The sequence below is a fragment of the Carcharodon carcharias genome, chromosome 10, assembly GCF_017639515.1.
Source record: "Carcharodon carcharias isolate sCarCar2 chromosome 10, sCarCar2.pri, whole genome shotgun sequence".
NCBI lineage: Eukaryota > Metazoa > Chordata > Chondrichthyes > Lamniformes > Lamnidae > Carcharodon > Carcharodon carcharias.
This window is the reverse complement of record NC_054476.1, coordinates 38918626-38941654: the sequence shown is the minus strand read 5'-3', so window position 1 is coordinate 38941654 and position 23029 is coordinate 38918626. Positions and strand designations below refer to the sequence as shown.

Sequence of the window (23029 nt, the reverse complement as noted above, 5' to 3'; positions counted from 1 at the left end):
ACAGATACAGATCCATATCCCATCACCATTTGTGAGAATCACAGACCCGGAACCACGTCCTATCACAAGGTGTGAGAATCACAGAGATCCATGTCCCATCGTCATGTGGGGGAATAACAGGCACAGACCCCATCACCTGGTAGCTGATTTTTAAAAAAATCTATCACTTGGGATGGTCTCTACAGAAAGTTTGAAATATTAGACAAAAAGTATAGTTAGTTCCTAAATGATTCAGAAAAATTTCAAGGAAAGGAACTCAGATCAGAAAATGGCAAATTGTATACAAGGTTAAAACATTTTCTAAGTAATGAGTTTGTGATGTTACACAGCATCGACGATTACTGGTGCCAGGTACTCAGAATGCCTGATGCCAAAGGAGAAAGCAGGAGCTACATTGCGATTCACTACAACCTGTGTGTGAGTCAAAGAGAGGCATTGTAATCAATTTCAGGCAAGTAAAATGAGCATTTCAAAATTGTTGTTAGCTTCATTGTGGATAATTAAAAGCAATTAGAATATTTAAATCAAATCTATCTTTTTTTGTACAAACATGTTCTCAGATTATAAAGTGAATTAAAACGGCACTGCTCCATAATCCTCTGAAAACAATTCAGTATATCTCAAATTGCCTTTTAGATGGAATTTACAATACAGGAACAGGCCATTCTGTCCAATTGGTCTGTGCTGGCATTTCTGTTCCATGCATGCCTCCCCTCACTCTTTTATAAATATAGAGTTTATTTGGTAAGTAGCTTGTGTAGGGAAGCAGTCTGTGCACACACATTACTGAATGCTATGCTCACTTGACACTCAGCACTGTCCGAAATTCAGTACTCACATCAAAAAAATATACTTAGGAAATGAAGAGTATAAATAACAAACATATATATTTGAAAATCTCTAGTTGAACTGGCCACTTCTGATTGGACAGGGCTCGACTGCAACAGAAGATGCTTCAGGCCATCATTTCTGACATATTTAAACTTAGTCTCTGACGAGAGTTAAAAATTAATTTCTGTTGCTGACTCTTCAATTCTCTTTCATTTTTCAGACCCCATAAACTGGGGCCTTAGGAAAATGGAAGGGATCACAGAACATAATCCCAAAAATACAGGAGACTGTAATTAATACAGCATTTAACCAGTTTTAATCAATTGTAGAATGTGAGTCCAAGATCGCAGTTGCTTTCTCAATCCTAGTTATCTTGTATTCTAGTTTTTGTATAATTCTGAGTTTTATAAATTTGGCCGTTTTTAATTTCTCTAGTTTTGGTTTGCAGAACCTTTGGTCTCCATTATTTCCACTTACTTGATTGGAGTGAATGTGAACTGGCAATACGACATAAATGCCAGTGTGCAATTTACTGCCATCAGGAGTTGTGCAGGATTCACTCAGCTGCACAATTGCACAGTTGGTCACTTGTAAAGTATTTTATTCCAAGTAAATTTACAATGCTCACCACTGTAAAGTACATTTACAGTGGTGGGCAATTAGAGCAAGAGAGCATCATGCTGAATACTTGAAGGTTCCTGCACAAATGAGTATCTTTCAATTCATCCCTTGTGCATTGTATGCTTTAAATCTTTTACTTTGAAAACAGCTGTGGAGTGAATACTTGCTGTAGAATCTGTTCCTGACTGCCACTGATAGCTCTTTCCTGTGACCTTGTGTATGAAGATTAAGGAATGCCCAATGGCATCTACTCTAATGCTATCTTATCTGTCTACACTTGCACTTGTGTCAAGAAATTGCAGTTTAATTTTATTTTCACCAAATCAATGCAGAATGAATAGGGCAGATTCTCTGTGGTCTATGTGAACTGAATATGGAATGACTTGAGAGAATAACCAATTTAGTTCTGCAACAAAACTACTTTTCTTGTTTGTTCAAATTATGGATTGTTCTTTTTAAAAACTTCCAAGACTGTTAGAATTCATCACAGGTTCTACATTTTGATTGTTACTGCTAATTGCTGTTTGTTCATCACAGCTGAATTAAAACCAATGTTAAAACTTATGACGGATATAGATAGGGTCAGTGAGTAGGCAAAAATCTGGCAGGTGGAGTATAATGTGGGAAAATGTGAAATTTTAACTTTGACAGGAAGAATAAAGAAGCAAAGTATTACTTAACAGAGAACAACTGTGGAATTCCAAGGTGCAGAGAGATCTAGGTGTTTTAGTGCATGAGTCAAAAAAGTTAATATGCAGCTGCAGCAAGTTATTAAGAAGACCAATGGATTGCTGTCCTTTGTTACGAGAGGAATTGAACATATAAATAAGGATGTTATGCTCCAGTTATACAGGACATTGGTGAGACTACATCTCAAATACTGTGTGGGGCTTGGCCTAAATAGCCAAGTGGTTATGGTACTGGGTTTGTAACCCCAAGATCAAGAGTTCAAATACTGTGTGCAGTTTTGGTCTTCTTATTTAAGGAAGGATGTAAATGCGTTGGAGCCGGTTCAGAGGAGGTTTACTAGATTGATACTTGGAATGAGCAGGTTGTCTTATGAGGAAAAGGTGGACAGACTGGGCTTGTTTCCACTGGAATTTAGAAGAGTACATGGGAACACCACCACGTGGAAGTTCCCCTCCAAGCCACTCACCATCCTGACTTGAAAATACATCGCCGTTCCTTCACTGTTGCTGGATCAAAATCCTGGAACTCCCTCCCTAACAGCACTGTGTATGTATCTACACCACATGGACAGAAGCTGTTCAAGAAGGCAGCTCACCACCACCTTCTCAAGGGCAACTAGGGATGGGCAATAAATGTTGGCCCAGCCAGTGACGCCCACACCTTGTAAATGAATTTTTAAAAATGTGAGAGGTGACTTGATTGAAGTATATAAGATCCTGAACGGTCTCACCAAGGTGGAAGTGGAAAGGATGTTTCCTCTTGTGGGTGAATCCAGAACTAGGGAGCACTGTTTTAAAATTAGGGATCGCCCTTTTAGGACAGAGGTGAAGGTTTCTTTCTCTGAGGGTTGTGCGACTTTGAAACTCTCTGCCTCAGAATGTGTTGGAGGTGGGATCATTGAATATTTTTAAAGCGGAGGTAAATTCTTGTTAGGCAAGGGAATCGAAGGCTATCGGGGGTAGATGGGAATGTGAAATTTGAAACACAAACAGATCAGCCATGATCTTATTGAATGGCGGAGCAGGTTCAAGGGGCCAATTGACCTACATCTGCTCCTTTTTCGTATACTACTGATGTGACGAAAAGAATAAGTCTTGAACTCATTACCATCAGTAATTAACAACAACTTGGATTGATATAGCTTGTTTAAAGTAGTGAAACTTCCCAAGATGTTTCACAGGAGTATTATGAAACAAGACTTGACACTCAAGGAGATATTAGGACCAGTGCAATCCAAGAGGTAGATTTTAAGGAGTGTCTTAAAGGAGGGGAGAGAGATAGAGAGGCGGACAGGTTTAGAGATAAATTCCAGAGCTTAGGGCCCAGGCAGCTGAAGGCACAGCCACCAGTAGTGGAGTGATTAAAATCAGAGGTGTGTCAGAGGCCAGAATTGGAGGAGTGCAGATATCTTGGAGGGTTGTGGTGCTGGAGGAGGTTACAGAGATAGGGAAGGGATTGGCCGTGGAGGGCTTTAAAAACAAGGAAATGAAGTTGAGGCACTAGTTGACCAATGTGGGTCAGCGAGCACAGGGGGTGATAGGTGAATGGGATTTGGTGTAAATTAGGGTACAGGCAGCAGAGTTTTGAATGAGCATGACAAACACGCTGGATAGGTCAGACAGTTCTGGAAGGTTCATATTTATTACCTTCTCTGGACTGTGACTCCCCGGCCCTGGTTTCCTTGTTGAATCACTGGGCAGCTGGTTCCTGCCTATTATGCTGTACTGAGGAGGTTTGTACTTGTATGTATTTGGATCAGTGACTTTATATGCCCCAGGTCCTGGAGTCTGAGGAGAGAAAATAAAAATAGTGTTTTGAAAAGGCCTTATGACCCTGTCCTCTGCCTTAAACATTCACTCACGGGTGCACAGTGGTGGCAGTGTGTATCATGTACAAGATGCACTGCAGTAACTCACCAAGCCTCCTTCAATAACACCTTCCAACTGCGTGACATCTACCAGCTAGAAGGACAAAGGCACCTGATACATGGGAACACAACCACCCGCAAGTTCCCTTTCAAGTCATGCACCATCCTGACTTGGAACTATATCACCGTTCTGTCACTGTCACTGGGTCAAAAATCCGGAACTCTGTCCCTAACAACACCGTGGGTGTACCTACACCACATGGACTGCAGCTGTTCAAGAAGGTGGCTCACCAGCTCCATCTCTGGGGCAGTTAGGTGTGGACAATAAATGCTGGCCTTGCCAGCGATGCTCAGTTCAATTAATGAATAAGTAAAAAAAGTTGACTCATAATCAAGAGATAATATTGAACAATCTTTGTTGAATTGCTGAATTGACCAATCATAAAATTCAATAATTAATTCAAAAACAGTGCCTTTTGCCTTTTAAGGTGCCAGCTGTGGCTCAGCGGGTAGCACTCATGCTTTTCAGAGAGAAGGCTTTCCCCATGATAACTGGTAGACAATCCATCACCTCAGAGCACAGAACAGAATTGCTTTCTGGGTTTAAACAGGCTGCTATCCCTAATCATCCCAACAGAACTTTGGAAAAAGAATTAGTCAATCGTGGCTCAGATAGGTACGAAATACTTTTTCAAAGTCTCTGCCATTTCCTTGTTTCCTGTTATGAATTCACCAGTCTCACCTTCTAAGGGACCAATGCCCACTTTAGCTATTTTCTTCCTTTCTATATACTTATAGAAGCTTTACTGTCTGTATTTATATTTCTTGCTAGTTTTCTCTTGTACTCCAATTTCTCTCTTTTTTTAAGCCATCCTTTTCCGGTTTTTAAAATTTTCCTAATTTTCTGAGCTATCACTAATCTTTGCATCATTGTGCATCTTTTATTTTTCAATTTGATACCATGCTTAACTTCCTTAGTTAGCCATGGATGGTGGATCCTGATAGTGTCTTTCATTCTTAAAAGAATATATCTTTGTTGAGAGTTATGAAATATCTTCTTAAATATCTGCCACTGCTTCTCTATAGTCTTACCTTTTAATGTATTTTCCCATTCCACTTTAGCCAACTCTGTCTTCATATCCTTGTAATTTCCATTACTGAAGTTTAAGATACTAAATTCAGACTCAAATTTTTCACCCTGAAACTGAATGCAAAATTCTATAATGTTATCATTATGGATCACTCTTACTTAGAGGATCCTTTGCTATGAGGTCATTAATTAGCCCTGCCTTATTATATATCACTGTTGTAGAGTGTTGGATACAGGTCTTAATGAAGTCTTTGTAGTCTTAAGTAGACTAACTGTATTGTATTTATTAATTACAAGAACTATGTACCTATATGCAATAAGGGATTCAAGCCAGGAGTTGGCTCCATGTTGCTTGTGCACACAGATCTGTCCAAAACTAGACTGACTCCAAGGTGTGGGTCATGTGTTCTCTTACATCGCTGTGTGGCCGGTAGTGTATTCAGTCCCACTTTAACCCTCTATGTACCAGACTCTTATACTACAATTACCAGGTCTAAAATTATCCCTTGGCTCCACTTGTTATGACCTCATGATAGTCCCTGTGTGGCACTATGGTAGTGCTGCATTGCTGGAGGTACCATCTTTCAGGTAAGACATAAATTAAAGTCTGCCCTGTTGAGTGGATGTAAAAGAGCAGGGGAGTCCTTCTCAGTCTCTGGCCAATATCTATCCCCCAACCCACACAAAACAGATGATCTTTTATTTCATTGCTGTTGGTGGGATCTTGTTGTGTGCAAATTGGCTGCTACATTTCCTACATAAAAGCGGTGAATTTGTGCTCAAGTCTCTAGACTAGGACTTGGACCCATGATCTTCTAATTTAGATGTACGTGTTGCCCCCGCTAAGCTTCCAATTCCTTTTCTACAGTTATGGTTAGGTGAATGAGGGGGTATTCTGTCTAACCTTGCAATGTTGTTCTAATCTGTGCAAGTGGTAGTAGGTCCAGCAATCCCAACTTTTGCATTTGATGTCATTTGTTTGAAAGGTGCTATTTGTCCCAAGGTATTATTTTACATCTGTACTTAATTTTCCACATGCAACAGCAAAGCAAACTAGGGCAATTCCTTCCTGTAGCAGCTATCACCTCTAAATCTAAATATTTAATCAAATCTCATCTTGAAAGAAAGAACCAGTATTAATATAACAAGTTCTCAAGATCTACCAAAGCAATTAAATACATTAAGTGTGGTCATCTTTATTATTTTGACAAACATGGCAGCCAATTTTTACACAGCTAGCCCCTTCAGGATGATGTAAAGGTAGTGAAAATCTGGACCTCTCCCCCGCAACAACACTGTTGATGCTAGAGATTGATTGAAGCTTTAAAGACTGAGATGGATAGATTAGATTGCACATCAGCCATAATCTAAATGAATTGCAGAGTAGGTTTGGGAGGCTGAATGGCCTCCTTCTGCTTCTAATGTTTTAAGGTCCTAGGAACAGCAATGAAATAAATAACCACTTATATTCTAAGACGTTGGTTGGAGGGATAAATATTAGTCAAGATACCACGAGAACTGCCCCCTCTTTGTTTTACGTCCACCTACAATTTTGCAGATGGGGTCTCGGGGGAAATTATGGTGTGCTAGAGTTTGTAGTGGTATTTAACCCCATGATCTGACAGAGATTCAAGTCCTACCAACTGAGCTAAGGATAATACCCATGACTCAATGCTGTCAGCCAGCTGGTCTGTGCCAGTGTTGCTCTTTTCTTACCTATTCAGCAGTGTCCTAGAAAGGACCAGATGGTGAGCCTTGGATGGGACAGGATGGTAAGTGCTATACAGGACAGGATGGTTTGCCTTGTTCCCTGTAGAGAAGGACTGAAATACACCCCATCAGGAGCTTAACCATATGTTGAGGCACTGGTGTAGAACCTGTGCCCATCACAAAATGGCACAGGATTAATATGCAATTTGTATGTCAAAACCTTATTCAACAGTCTTCAAGGTTACACATCCATAACTCTTTTTCTCTTTCCAGTTTCAGAGCATTCTCATATGTGCTTATCCATGGCCTTGTTCCAGGTTCCATGTCAGCTAGTTGAAGAACCGTTCAGGGCAGGACTTCATAACATAGTGTTATGATTCAATTGTATGTTGTGATGTGACGGGAACACCATCACCTCTACACCAAACACCATCCTGGCTTGGAAATATATCGCCGTTCCTTCACTGTCACTGGGTCAATATCCTGGAACTCCCTTCCTAACAGCACTGTGGGTGTACCTACAGCACATGGACTGCAGTGGTTCAAGAAGGTGACTCACCACCACCTTCTCAAGGGCAATTAGGGACGGGCAATAAATGCTGGCCTTGCCAGAAATTATCACCCCAGGAACATAGGAATAGGAAGAGGCCATTCAGCCCATCAAGCCTGTTCTGTCCTTCTCAACTCCATATACATGCCTTTGCCCCATATCTTATAACACCTTTGCTAAACTTATAGTCAAATGACATGGGAGAAACTATTTGCTGTATCTATGTAGGTGCACTGAACTAACTGGGAGCTTTGTGATTACCAACTCCCCAAACCCTGAATGGGTCTGTGCTGTTGCCAGTTGCTTTAGACATTATAGAGCTGAGGTTGCTGCTGGCATGCCAAGACTCTCACACCAGATACTAACAGATGTTACTGAGGTGAAAGTGCTGTTTGGAACCAGGTGTAGACAGATGTTACCTTCTGGAAGTCCTCATGGAAACTACCGACTTTACTTCGTCCACTGAGGGAGAAATTGGCGGAAGATGATTTGTTTACAATGTTCGGGCCTAGTACAGAAGGCAGTAGATAGGCCGCAGGACCTGAACAAGAAACAGTTAAGAGCCTGTTCATTGATAGATTTGCTCCAGAGAAAGAATTTAACAATAAGAAATTCAGCTATAGCAAAATGATAAGATCTAATAAAACTGGTCAGCAAATTAATCTGTTTCCATGGCCTGAATTTTACCCTTGACAGGCGCACGTGATTGGTGGGCTCAGGAGCAACCGGGAAATGGACCCCTGACCACAATTTCACGCTGGCTGGCCAATGAACGGCCAGCCAGTGTGAAACACCGCTGAAAAGCTCATTGTTGCCAGGTGGGGGCGGGCGATGATGTCACCGCGGGTGTAGGTGAGCACTGTGAGAGAGCTCCCTGAAGGCAGATGGCTGTCTCAGGGAGCTGCAGATCTGCAAATGATGAAACAAACCTGTAAAAAGCTGCAAAAAAATGTCCATGCATCACAATCAAGCACCTGAAAGCATACCTCATAAAAATGCGGATATTTATTTTATTTCATAACAGAAATTTCATCCCGCACTTGGATGGGGTTTGATGAAAAATGCAAAGGCCGCCTGGCCAATTCACCTGTCCGCCAACCATAAGGTTGGATGAGCCATGAAAAATCAGAGACAATTGCACCATTAATGGGCTTAATTGCCCTCTTAACTGTCAGTGGGCATGCTTCTGACTTTTGCGTGCGCCTGTCGAGTGAAATATCGTGCGAGTGCACAATGATCTCGGGACATCATCTCACGCGATTTTAAGACCGATAGGGTTGGGTGTGTGCCCGCCCGCAGGGTTTAAAAGTCTGCCCCATGGCAATTCTATGCAGATAAACAGGTGTTACTCCTGTGAGAATCGACACCACTGAGTGACTAAAGTCAGTCCCGCTAATGCTGAACAAGACAAGTAAAGTGACCACACCTGGTGACCGGTCAGTCCTGAAACCTTTCGTCCTCCCAGCAATGGAAAACGAAGGAGCCACACTGAAGGCTGACTTCCCAGCCTTCTCCGGGGAGTAAGTACCTGTGCAGAGATCAGACATGACAACGTTCAACACCTGCCGAAAATATCATTCCGTTATTTATTGTTTTGCGAATGCAAATTCCTGAAGCCAAGTGATAGCCTCCTCATTTGCTGAGTTTAAGGTGATTAATCCACCACTTAGCCTGTAGAGGGGACACTCCTCAGTAATATGCAGCATTGTTTGTGTCTCTCCACAAGTGAATTTCATTCCATTGGAACAGTTGGCTCAGACCTAACTGCAGCCAGGGGCAGGACCAAGGTAGTCAGCACAGTATTAAACCGAGGGGGAGTCAGATGGGATGCAGTCTGTCTGTGAAAGGGTGGGGCATTGAATCAGGTACAGAAAGGGTGTGGTGTTGGATGGAGTACAGTTTCTGAGAAAGGGTGTGGTGTTGGATGGGACAAAGTGTGTGCATGTGTGTGAGTGAGAAAAAAGGACAGGGAGTTGGGTGGGATACTTGTGAGTAAGGGTGGGGAGTTGGATGGGATACAATGTTTATGTGAAAGGGGGAGTTAGATGGTGGAATGTGATTTATTGATATACATTTTGGGGATGTGTGCTGTTTGCTTTGTTGTATATTGAAATGAAACTTTGTTTTATATTTGCTATGTTAAAAATGTATTAATTATGAAATATGGGTACCTAGAATTAAACACATATCCATTATTAAAACATTCAGCTTTGTTATTGGGCTGGAAACTGTCTCACCATCTGCTCACACTGGCCTTATCATTCGCTCTGCACTATCAATTCTTTTCAAGTATTTGTAAACCCTGTTATCATATTCATACTTCACTAGGTTACCTGGGCCTGGGGTCTGGAATGGATTGATGTCCTTTGGCCTGCCATAGAGGGAGTAGGCTGGTGTCCCATCCCTGCCTCTCCTGGTGAGCAGTGATGGGATGAGGTAGGCTGGACCCGGTGAGCTGTCCACGGTGAATCTGGCATGTGTCACTCCAAAGCTGTATGCTGGAGACTTGTACTTGGTTGCATCATGCTGGACATAACCTGGACAAGTAAGTATCGATAACATCAGAGACTGGCTGGTGAGGGCAGAGGGGCAGAATGAAGACATAGGGAGGCAAAGTGAAGGAGCAGGGTGGCGGAGAAGAGTGGTGGATTGAAGCACGGAGAGATGGAGTGAAACAGGGTGGTAGAGAGGCAGAGAAGGGGTGGAGAGTTGGAACGAAAGGGTGGAGAGTCAGAGTGAAGAGCATGAGGGAAGGGGTTGTATGATACGATGAACAAGCTGGTTGCAGTGGCATGGAGACCGAGAGCTGCTTCTGATCCATTTCTCAATTGTCATTCTGCTCTGTTACAGGACATTGATTCGGTCTTTCACAGCACAGTGCGCCTAATGGATAAATGGATCTCTTAACCCTTACAGTGCAATGGTGGATTTATTCCCTGAGTACGTTAACATTTGCAAGTGTCTGTTAGATTTTATTCCCACTGAAGAAGTCAATAATAATAAAAATGGAGAGATATAGAAGGGCCTGCTGATTCACCATCATCCAGTCTCTACTCTTGCACAGAGTCATTATGTGTTATCCATATAAATTCATGTTCTTCAGTTCTCTGCCCAAAGGCACGTCTGACCCACAGCACCACACGCTCCACCACTGATAGGGCAAGGGGGTAGGTGCCAAATCTGTAGTAGAAGAGTCTGGTACATAAGGGGTTAATGTAGGACTGAGTACAGTACCACCCACACAGTGATGTAAGAAGACACCTAATCCAGGCTCAGTCTGGAGATGTACATAGTTGGGTTAAGACCTTATTTCCATACCTGTACCTTCTACTGTAAATAGTTATGAATTGTTAACTATTAACATACTCCAGACTGGAAGTGTACTTCATGGTGTCCAAAGCAGGATTCTTCAAAATCCACACCAACCAGAACAGGGATCGAACTTGGTGCTGTTGGCAACAATCTGATCCACAACAGCCATCCAGCCCCTCAAGGCGTACAAGTTACTGTGGCAACATATACTTTTACATGCATGTTATAGCCTGGAGCTATGGATAGCGATAGTCGAGACTCCAATTTTCTTTCCATCACATGGCTGACCAGGAATCTTTCCCGCTCTTACCACCTGCCATGTGTTAGAGGATTTAGAAGTTGATACCAGTTTGGCCATGTTATGAGCACATCTTCCTTGGCCATCAAGTCCCGGAGTGGGGCTTGAACCTAGAACTTCTGGCTTAGAGGCGGGAGTGCAACGCTGCGCCACAAGACCTCCTTTCAACTAAATAGGAGGTGTTAAAAGTTGATAACATGTTAACATCAGATTTTTTAAACAAATTGATCATTGGGGTTTTTTTCAGTCCAGCTGATCTCCAAATCAATGCTTAAGAGTTGAATGAGTATTTTTCAGCAGAGCTTGTCACATCCCTGGAAGTTCAGTTGTTTCACTGATACCCGATACAAGGTTAATCTTTATCTGAGTTGAACATTGGTGACACAAAACATGGTGTATTTGTCCTCAAAATAGAGTCAGAGGAGGGTTTCACAATAACAAATAATAGTGGTCATAGTAGGTGTAAAGACAGACAAGCACACAAGATTGATGCCATACCCAAAACATAATAATTTAACATTAGAGAGAAGTAGATAAAAAGAGGAAAGCATTTAGAATATTAATCGTTGATCCTTCCAATGTTTAATATGTACCCTCCATTAACTGTACCCTCCATTTCCTCCATTGTTTAATAGTAATAACTGTACCCTCCACCTCATGATGTCCCTATTTCTCACTATGCTTACTCTGCTCAAAGGGCAGGATTTTCCAAATTGAGACTAAGCCCTGAGGCTGAGGTTAAATTCAGATTGCATACGAACATACATATGAGCATACAAATTAGGAGCAACAGTAGGTACCTTGGTCTTTCGAGCCTGCTCCGCCTTTCAATGAGATCGTGGCTGTTCTGATTGTAACCTCAACCCCACATTCCCTCCTACCCCCGCTAACCTTTCACCCCCATGGTAATCAAAAATCTGTCTACCTTTGCCTTAAAAATATTCAAAACTCTGCTTCAATTGCCTTTTGAAGAAGAGAGTTCCAACCATCTGAAAAGAGAAAATTTCTCCTCATCTCTGTCCTAAATTGGCGACCTCTTATTTTTAAACAGTACTAGATTCTCCCACAAGAGGAAACATCCTCTTCACATCCACCCTGTCAAGTCCCCTCAGGATCTTATATGTTTCAATCAAGTCACCTCTTAATCATCTAAACTCCAGCCGCTAAAAGCCCAGCCTGTCCAATCTTTTCTCATAAGACAACCTTCCCATTCCAGGTATTAGTCTGGTAAACCTTCACTGAACTGCTTCCAACCAACTTACATCCTTCCTTAAATAAGGAGACCAATACTGTACACAGTACTTCAGATGTGATTTCACCACTACCCTGTATAACTGAAGCATAACCTCCCTACTTTTGTATTCAATTCCGCTCACAATAAATGATAACATTGTATTAGCTTTCCTAATTACCTGCTGTACCTGCATACTCGCCTTTTGCGATTCATGTACTAGGACACCAAGATCCCTCTGAATCTCAGTGCTCTGCAACCTCCCACCATTGAGATCAAGCTTGTCAAACGTCTGGCCCACAGGCCAGATGCAGCCTCTGAAGCCCCTATGTGTGGCCCCTGGAGGTAGTTTTCAAAATACATTTCAAGCAGGTGAGTTTCAATGGAAGATTCTGCATGTAGCTGCTCCTCCAATCAGAGACTGCTCCTCTACCACCATGTGGGAAATAATCAGTCTCTGATTGGAGGAGCAGTGAACACCGGTGTTGGTGATTGTGCTGAGGGCTGCCGGGCAGAGGGAAGCAAATGTGCATTGGGAACGGAGTCAGGAGCACTGGGAATGGAGTCTGGGGAGTCAGGGGTGTCAGGGATGGAGCCCAGGGAGTCAGGAACATCAGGGCCCTGGAGGGTGAGGTTTTGGTGGGCCCAGGGAGGAGACGGTGCCATGATGAATATGTGGAATTGAAAGAGTGTGTCTGTGTCTCTGTGTGTGTGTCTGTGTCTGTGTCTCTGTGTGTGTGTGTGGATGTTGGGGGGGTGAGAGAGTGAGTGTTTGTGTGTGAGGGAGTGAAAGAGTGAGTGTGTGTGTGGGAGAGAATGAGAGAGTGAGTGTGTGTTGGGGGAGTGAGAAAGCGATTGTGTATGTGGGTGGGGGGGATAGTGAAAGAGTGTGTGAGTTTGTGGGCAAGTGAGAGAGTGACTAAGAGAGTGTGCAGGCGGGAGTGCGAGAGACTGAGTGCTTGTTGGGGGAGGGGGGAGTGTGAGAGACTGAGTGCGTGGTCGGGGGCAAGTGTGAGAGACTGAGAGTCTTGGGGTGGGGGAGCGGGGGAGCGCTAGTCTGCCTTGTGACCAGTTTCAGGTTTCTCACTCATGCTCACCACTGACACATATACACGTACTCACTCACAGTGAATGAGGGTGAGTACCCTGAGACTGGGAGTGAGCCGGACACACACACACTCTGACCCTCTCACACTTTGGTCATTTTTGTTAATTATTCTTTTTTAATTTAACAGTTTATTGCTATGACATTTCTGTACTTTTGCTCAGCAATTGTTTTTTTCCTTAAAACCCAGCTTTTTCGATTTATTGTTGTGCCAAACCTTATCCTTTTGAAATTTGCTCATTGGCCCCTTGAGTGAGAAAAATATGCAAATGTGGCCCCCCAGAGCGAAAAGGTTGGACAAGCCTGATTTAGGTAATATGCTTTTTTTTTATCCTTCCTGCCAAAATGGACAATTTCACATTTTCCCACATTATACTCCATTTGGCAGATCTTTGCCCACTCACTTAACCTATTGATACTCCTTTGTAGTCTCCTTGTGCCCTCTTCGTATTTTACTACCTTACCTATCTTTGTGTCATCAGCAAATTTAGCAACAATACCTTAGGGTCCCTTCATCCAAGTCATTTATATAAATTGTAGAGAGTTGAAGTCCCAGCACAGATCCCTGTGGCACACCACTCATTACATCTTGTCAACCAGAAAAGATCCATTTATGCCTATCCTTTGTTTCCCGTTAGCCAGACAATCTTCTATCCATGCCAATATGTTACCCCCTACACCGTGAGCTTTTATTTTTCATAATATTTTGATATGGCAGCTTAACAAATGCCTTCTGGAAATCTAAATTCAGTACATCCACCAGTTCCCCTTTATCCACAGCACATGTTACTTCTTCAAAGAGCTCTAATAAATTGGTTAAACGTAATTTTCCTTTCATAAAAGCATGTTGAATCTGCCTGATTACCCTGAATTTATCTAAGTACTCTGCTATAACATCTTTAATAATAGCTTCTAACATTTTCCCTATGACAGATGTTAGGCTGACCGGCCTGAAGTTTCCTGCTTTCTGTCTCCCCCACTTTTTTGAATATAGAAGTTACATTCACTATCTTCCAATCTAATGAAACCCTCCCTAAATCTATGGAATTTTGGAAAATTAAAACCAACGTATCAAGTATCTCATTAGCCACTTCTTTTAAGACCCTAGGATGAAGTCCAGGGACCTGTCAGCCAGCTGTTCCAACAATTTTTTCAGTATCACTTCCCTGGTGATTGTAATTTTCCCCAGTTCCTCCCTCCCTTCCATTTCCTGATTTATAGCTATTTCTGGGATGTAACTTGTATCCTTTATAGTGAAGACTCTCAAAATACTGGTTCAATTCATCTGCCATCTCCTTATTTTCCATTATTAATTCCCCAGACTCACTTTCTATCGGACTAATGCTCACTTTGTTAACCCTTTTTGTCTTTAAATATCTATAGAAACTCTTACTATCTGCCTTTATATTTCTAGCTAGCTTTCTCTCATACCCTAATTTTTCCTTCCTTATCAATCTTTTGGTCTTTCTTTGCTGTGTTTTATATTCTTTCCAATCTACTGACCTGCCACCCATCTTTGTACAATTATATGCTTTTTCTTTAAGTTTGACACTAACTTTATTTTTTTTTAGTTAGCCACAGATGGTGGGTCCACCCCTTGAAATTGTTCTTTCTCATTGGAATGTATCTTCTGTGTATTCTGAAATATCCCCTTAAATGTCCGCCACTGCATTTCTATTGACCTATCCCTTAGCCTAATTTGCCAGTTCACTTCAGCTAGCTGTGCTTTCATGCCCTCATAATTGCCATTATTTAACTTTAAAATACTAGTCTTGTACCCACGCTTCTCCTCCTCAAACTGAATGTAAAATTCAATCATATTATGATCGCTGCTACCTAGGGGTGCCCTCACAATTAATTAATCCTATCTCATTGCACAATACCAGGTCTAGTATAAAAACAAAAAAACGGCGGATGCTGGAAATCCAAAACAAAAACAGAATTACCTGGAAAAACTCAGCAGGTCAGGCAGCATCGGCGGAGAAGAAAAGAGTTGACGTTTCGAGTCCTCATGACCCTTCGACAGAACAGTTCTGTCGAAGGGTCATGAGGACTCGAAACGTCAACTCTTTTCTTCAGGTCTAGTATAGCCTGGTCTCTGGTTGTCTGCAGAATGCTCTGTTCTAAGAAACTATCTAAAAACATTTTATGAATTCTTCATCTAGGCTACCTTTTCCCACATGATTTTCCCAGTCTATATGCAGATTAAAATCCCTCCTGATTATTGGCATATCTTTCTGACAAGCTCTCGTTATTTCTTCCTTTAAACCTTGTCCTACTCTATGGTTACTGTTAGGGGGCCTGTACACCACTCCTACAAGTGACTTCTCGCCTTTTTCGTTTTTCATCTCTATCCAAACTGTTTTTACATCCTGGTTTCCTGCACTTAGGTCACTCCTCTCTAATATGCTGATACAATCACTAATTAACAGAGCCACCCCTCCATCTTTCCCTACCTCCCTGTCATTCCTAAATGTCATGTACCCTTCAATATTCAGGTCCCAATCTATGTCATCCTGCAGTCATCTCTCTGCAATGACTATCAGATCATACTTATTTCTATTTGCATTCTCAGTTCATCAGTTCTGTTTTGAATGCTACATACATTCAGATACAGAGCCTTTAGTTTTGTCCTTTATTATTTTTTAACCTCTAGCCTTAACTGCTCATTTACTCTTAGAATTGTACCCCCTGTACTTTTTGTCCCTTCTTGTCACAGTCTGATATTGGTTCTCACATTAATACCATTCTCTCTTGTCTTTTCTCTGCTCTTTGATTTACCACATCTCCCAAATGTTATCCCTTGCCCCCATTTTTTAGTTTAAAATCCTCTCCACATCCCTAGTTATGTGGCTTACTTGAACAGTTGTCCCAGCATGGTCCAGGTGTAGAATGTCCCAATGGTACAGCTCCCACATCCCCCAGTATTGGTGCCAATGCCCTATGAAATGGAACCCACTTCTCCCACAGCAGTCTTTCAGTCACGTTTCTAATTTTTTTGTACCCTATGCTAATTTGCATGTGGTTTCGGTAGTAATCCAGGTCCTGTTTTTTAACTTAGTGCCTAGCTCCTCATCCACTCCATGCAGAACCGCTTTCCTAGTTCTACCTATGTTGTTGGTACTTAAATAGACCACGACAACTGGATCCTCCCCTTCCCACTGCAAGTTCCTCTCCAGCCCCGAGCAGATGTCCCAAACCTGGCACCGGTCAGGCAACTCAGCCATCTGGACCCTCACCCTTTTCTGCAGAGGTAAATGTCAATCCCCCTCATTATACTGTCCCCTACTACCACTACATTCCTGTTTGCTCCCTCCATTTGAATGGTTTTCTATACCACAGTGTCATGGTCAGTTTGCTCATCCACCCTGCAGCCCTGACTCATCCAAACAAGCTGAGAGAACCTCAAACCTATTTGATAATTGCAAATGCTGAAAGCTCCTACACTCCTGCCCTCTGGGTCCTCTTACCTGCCTCACTCATAGTCACACCTTCCTGTTCCTGACCACTGGCCAAATCAGAAGACCCTGTCCTAAGTGATGTCACTGCTTCCTGCTACAAAGCATCCAGGTAACTTTCCCCTCCCTGATGTGTCACAGTGTCTACAGCTTGGCCTCCAGGGCAATGATTCTGAGCCAAAGACCCTCGAGCCACAGACACTTATGGACCTGGATCACACTGGTATCCACGAGCTCTCACAAGCTGCAGCCTTGACACACCACCTGTCCTGCCATCCTTAAAGTATTTTAATTAATTATTTAATTATATTATTCACTTATTTAGTTTCCTTTTTTATATATTTTATTAACTTTACCACCAGTTTGTATCCTATTTTAAACCTCAGGACTGGAACAGACCTTACCAGATACTCACCAAACAGCTAGCTCCTTTCCCAGTGGTAGTGCAAGAACCAATTCCTACAAGGTGAAAACAGTAGAAAAATCAAAAGGAAAGGAACACTTCCTTCCCTCCTCACCAAACTCTCCCACTCACCAAACTCCCAAGTATGCACTCAGTTCCAAAGCTACACTCATTTGCTTTAGCTATACTAAAGAACCCTGAATTTATGATAAACTGAACTGGAGCTAAAGAAACCAGATGCAACCAGTTAGCTAATTAACTACTCAGCTCTCTCAGCAGAGTATGTTTACCCTGCCTAAGGCTGAAAGCAACAAAGAAACTTAGTCTACTTACACAGTACTCTCCGCTTACGGCTAATTACAGACTAGACTAGATATTTCAAGAATAAGATTAACACTTAAAACTCCCCCGCTTACCAAGATCCCAGGTATGCACACAGTTCCAAAGCTGCACTCGATTGCATGGCTGCTGACTTTCTTGGCCACCTTCTGTCATGCCTTCTTCATAAGTCTTATTGACCAACCCGTCCTGTCCTCTGGGAACCAAATCTTTCTCTGTTCCCTTGCCCCCTGCAGAAGCACATTCAAGGAGTCATTAAACTTTGGCATCACCCTTCCTCTGACTTTAGCCATTTTGGCTCCCCCCGCCTGCCAAACATTAGTTGACTGCAGATGGGAAAATCCCTGAAGATGTCCTGCCACCCACACTTGAGGCTGTATGGATTTGACCCCGGCATTGAGACACAATTAGAAAAGTTCTGCCCATGGAATCATACAGCGCAGAAGAAAGCCATTTGCTCAGTTGTGTCTGTTTTGTATCCAACTAGTCCAACTACCACCCCCCCTCCCCTGTTTTGCTTGTTCCCTATAGCCTTGTCATTTTTTTTCTTTCTGAGTAAAATGTCCTTTGCAAAACTGCTATTGCATCTGCTTCCACTGCCCTTTCAGGCAGCACATTCCAGATCATAACAACTCACTGTGCAAAAATATATCTCCCCCTTTAGCCTTTGCCAATTACCTTAAATCTGAATGCTCTGGTCACCAACGCTCCTGCCACTGGAAACAGTTTCTCCCATCAATTCTATAGAGAATGAGAAATGTTCCAAATCCATTCAAGTGTTGTTTTCTCTGAGCTGATCGAGGTTGACTGCCTTAAATAGCGAACTGTGATAAATATAGTTGCTGTATCACAATTGAATCCATTAATCTGCCCTATGAATGTGTGCTTTTGTCTGTATCCTGAGAGAGCTTCCGAAGGGGGTGATTAGTGACTATTTACGTAGAGAAGCAGTCATCACTCAGTAAGAGACTGCTAGCTACACATGTGTCCTGGAGAGATTCTCCTCTTGACTTCTCACATCTCTTTTAACCCCCAGCATCCCCAACTTTACTTCCAGCATTTCCCTCTCTCAGAATCAGAAATACCTTGATAGGTTCTTGACCTTGTTCCGTCTGTTAAAGTCCACACATTTGGAGTGAGACTCGCTGATTTTGGTTCAGCATTGATTGATCGTGTGGCATCTCAGGTTCACTGTGTGTTAAATGGATTTGCAACAATTCCCATTCTCTTGGATCATAAAAATCACCCTTGTTTCCCATGTGTTGATGAGCCTTCCAGTAAATGGGGAATTTGACATTTGAAGAATGATGTGCAAATCCATGTCCCAATCCTCCACAGCCCAGTTTATTGCCTCTCCTAAATTATCCTAAGTGTCTTTCACAGCAACTTGCATTTATATACCTCATTTAGCAAAGTAAAACATCCCAATGCATTTCACAGGAGTGTTATCAAACAACTGTCACACTGTCCCACAGAAGGAGATATTAGGAGATTTTATCCCCACGTTTAATCCTATTTTCAATCTTTTTTCCCACCACCATCCCCTCCCCCCACCCCACTCCTTCAAGGGTCATCTGTTACTTGTTCATGTCGTTCTTTCCAGAGTGCTTACCTTTGTCCTGCTATTATCACATTCTGCTTTCTGACCTGAATGCCACCATCAGCACCTCCTCTAGCCAGTACCACTATCATTAATACCCCTTTGTCCTTTTGTCCATGGCATCTCTGGCAATCTTTCCTTTGACTCCACCTATTACTGGCCTTCTATCCAGCTTTACCTGCTCCACCCCCCTTAAACAGTATAAATTTCATCCCATTTTTAACTTCTCTTTAGCTCTGAAGGACTCGAAATGTTAACTCTGGTTTTTTTCTCTCCAGAGATGCTGTTAGACCTGCTGAGTTTTTCCAGCATTTTCTGTTTTTGTTTCAGATTTCCAGCATCCACAGTATTTTGCTTTTATCCCTAGAGCATTATCCTGGGCCTCTGGATTACTAGCCTAGTGATAATAACACTATGTCACCACCTCCCTTTATCATATAGTTTGAATTAATTACAATTTTTTTTTGACATTCTTACAAGATAAGTTGTTCTAAATTGGCAGTGTGAAGGAATTAAACGATCAGAAGATTATTTCACTGACGAGGGAGGGAGGGTATCCTGCTTTCCATTATCCATTGTCCATCTTACAACATCTTTTCAGTACCAGACTGGAGCTGTGTGGGAGCCGCACAGTTCAGATTTAAAACAATGCTGTGGGTTAAAGAACTTATCTGGACACTGTGATGAATAAACATTGTCAAAGGGAGTGAAGAGCTGTACAGTGATGCAATCATGCTATCTGCTCCTGAATTCTGACAGCAATCTCCACTTGCCTGGATGAGTGCAGAACTCAGGCCAGAGCTCCTGATGTTAGCTGCTGAGGTTTAATTATTACCAATACTGCAAAACGTCACTCAGAACTAAATACTTTTACTTATTCTTTCATAGGATATTGTGGGCTAGGTCAGCATTTATTGCACATCCTTAATTACTCTTGAGAAGTTGGTGGTGAGCGTCCTTTGTGTTGCAGTCCATGTGACGTAGGTACATCCACAGTGCTGTTATCCAGTTCCAGGATTTTGACCCAGCGACAGTGAAGGAACAGGGGTCTAGTTCCAAATCAGGATGGTGTATGGCTTGGAGGGGAATTTGCAGGTAGTGGGGTTCTCAGGTATCTGCTGCCCTTGGTGATAGAAGTTGCAGGTTTGGAAGGTGGTGTTGAAGGAGCCTTGGTGAGCCTTGCTGCAGTGCATCTTGTAGACGCTACATAATGCTGCCACTGTGTGTAGGTATTGAAGGGAGTGAATGTTTATTGTGGTAGATGGGGTGCTATTAAAGAGTGATGCTTTGTGCTGGATGGTGTCGAGCTTCTTGAGTGTTGCTGGAGCTGCACTCATCCAGGCAAGTGGAGAGTATTCCATCACACTCCTGCCTTCCAGATGGTGGACAGGATTTGGGGAGTCAGGAGATGAGTTACTTGCTGCAGGATTCATAAGAAATAGGAACAGAAGTAGACCATTCGGCCCCTCGAGCCTGCTCCGCTATTTAGTAAGATCATGGTTCATCTTCTTGTGTTTCAAGTTCCACATTCCCATCTAACCCCGATAACCTTTGATTTCCTTGCCTATCAAGAATCTATCTACCTCTGCCTTAAAAATATTCAATGACCTGCCCTCCGCCACCTTCCGAGGCAGAGAATTCCAAAGTCGCACAACCCTCTGAGAGAAAAAATTTCTCCTCATCTCTGTCCTAAAAAGATGACCCCTAATTTTAAAACAGTGCCCCCTAGTTCTGGGCTCACCCACAAGAGGAAACATTATTTCAAAGCCCACCTTGTCAAGACTGTTCAGGATCTTGTATACTTCAATCAAATCACCCCTCACTCTTCTAAACTCCAGTGGAAACAAGTCCAGTCTATCCAACCTTTCCTCATAAGACAGCCCACTCATTCCAGGTATCAAACTAGTAACCGTCCTTTGGGCTGCCTCCAATGCATTTATATCATTCCTAGCCCCTGACCTGCTCTTGTAGCCACAGCATTTATACAATACAAGGAGATATGTCTTGGTAATCTGTGAGATGGTTGGCAGGAGTTTTAATTATATGCTATTGAATTGGTCTTAAAGCTACCTAAGGAATCCAGAGGAGGCTATTGTTGGCAAGTTTTACTGTAATTTAATCAGTGCGGTTCAGTGACTGGCATTGAGATCTCTGAGTCACAAACTTTGCTCCAGCACCAAAGCACCTGGCACTGCAGTGCTGGAGTGCAAGCCCAATAAACTAATTGTTGCTTTGGAGATTATTTAAAGAGCAGGAATCTCTCAATGGGCCGTAACTTCCAACTATCATCAGAAAGTGCTGGCCCACAGGAATTAAAATAAATAAGTGCACACTTACCTGGTGTTGAAAATTACGCTGACCATTCCGTTCACTGGAGCTGCTTGGGGCCTGCATTGAAAGGCTCCTCGCAGGCCCCAACGAAAGGTAGCTCTGGCGGATTCAAGGAGGCCCCGCCCCCTTTTTTGTGGTAAAGCAGGTAAGGTTAAAGGGCCAGGGAAATTGACAGGCCAGGGAAAAGGTAAACATCTAAGGTAAATGGATAGGATTGGGGGGGGTGGGGGGGGAGTGGGGGTGTCAGGGGGTGGTCCGGGGGGTTGGTCAGAGGTCCATGGGTGGGTTTGGGGGGAGGCCCATGGGATTGGCCTGTTTCTTTACAATAGTTACTCAGAAGTTAGAAGAGGTTTTAATTCTTCTAACATCTTCTGCATAACCATTCGTGTAACCCTGGCGAGCCATTCAAAGTTTGCAATTTAAACCGCATTTTCGGATTGTTCCCAGTGCAGCGCAATTGTCCAGAGGAATTGTGCACTTCTGGGTAATTGTTGTGCAAACCCTTACCTGAGAAATTCCCAGAGGCGATTCCCCAGCGCATCTTAAATATTACCACCCAAACCAAGATGAGCAAACAACTTGTATTTCTATAGCAGCTGTAATGGAATAAAGCACCATGAGGAGCTTCACAGATCAGCACCAGTCAAAACCTGACCCTGAGCCACATAAGGAGATGTTGGAACAAGTGACCAAAAGCTAAATCAGTGGTAGGAGCATTTTAAAGGAGGAAAGAGAGGCAGGGAAGTTTTGGGATGGAAGGGGCCGGTCATTTATTTTGATTTCTGCTTTTGTGATCTCACAATGCACAAGTACCTGATGTATCTCCTACCTAACACTAACTGCACTTTGAGACCAGCTGAGAATGGAACAAGTGTTCAATAAATGCAAGTCCTTTATCCAGTTTAGGAGATGTGAACTATCCTGGTTTCACCCTGGCCAGGAGCAATTGACTTCTTGCTGCGCGTTGTACACCATACAATGTAAAACACATGTACCAGTAAGTTTTGATGAAGAGTCATACGGACCCGAAACGTTAACTCTTGTCTTCTTCTCTACAGATGCTGTCAAACCCGCTGAGCTTTTCTAGCAATTTTTGTTTTTGTTTCGGATTTCCAGCATCCGCAGTACTTTGCTTTTAGCTTGTACCACTAAGATGCTGACTCTTATTTCCACTCATAAAAAGCTCACATTAATTTCATACTCAGCTTATCTTTTGCTTCTTTCTCTCTCTCAGCCCTTAGAGTCGGAAGTCTGAACCAAGGTCTCAGCTTTCACTATAGATTCTAGAATGGGAGTGTTAGTTGCCAGGACCGGCAAACCGCTTTCATTCCTTCCCCTGGAGCACTCTACCGAGTGCCAATTTACTGAAATACAGCTGGGGACAGCACTGCAGCCTGCAGATATTGTGCAGAGGGCTGTGGGGGAGAGGAATGGTCCGTGGACTGGAGCATTTACCAAGCGAAGGTTGTGTATTTAGCACCTACCTGTGGAGCCCGGGAGTCCATACTTAGGCCCTGGACTGCTGTAAAAAGCTGCAATCGGTCCTCTGGACCGATGTGGTCTCCAGTTTCCGACCCACGTCCCGTTACTCAT

The 23029-nt window shown here is 42.8% G+C and overlaps 1 protein-coding gene across 1 annotated transcript; it reads right to left on the bottom strand.

Moving 5' to 3' along the window:
* Nucleotides 1–321: 321 nt before the first annotated feature.
* On the bottom strand, nt 322–23029 carry LOC121282817 (outer dense fiber protein 3-like). Its single transcript, XM_041196632.1, has 6 exons — nt 22921–23029; nt 9693–9896; nt 8786–8887; nt 7779–7900; nt 3789–3929; nt 322–411 (listed from the first exon to the last, which is right to left on the bottom strand). Exons 1-6 carry the CDS (start codon nt 23027–23029, stop codon nt 322–324), a joined length of 768 nt encoding a protein of 255 aa, XP_041052566.1.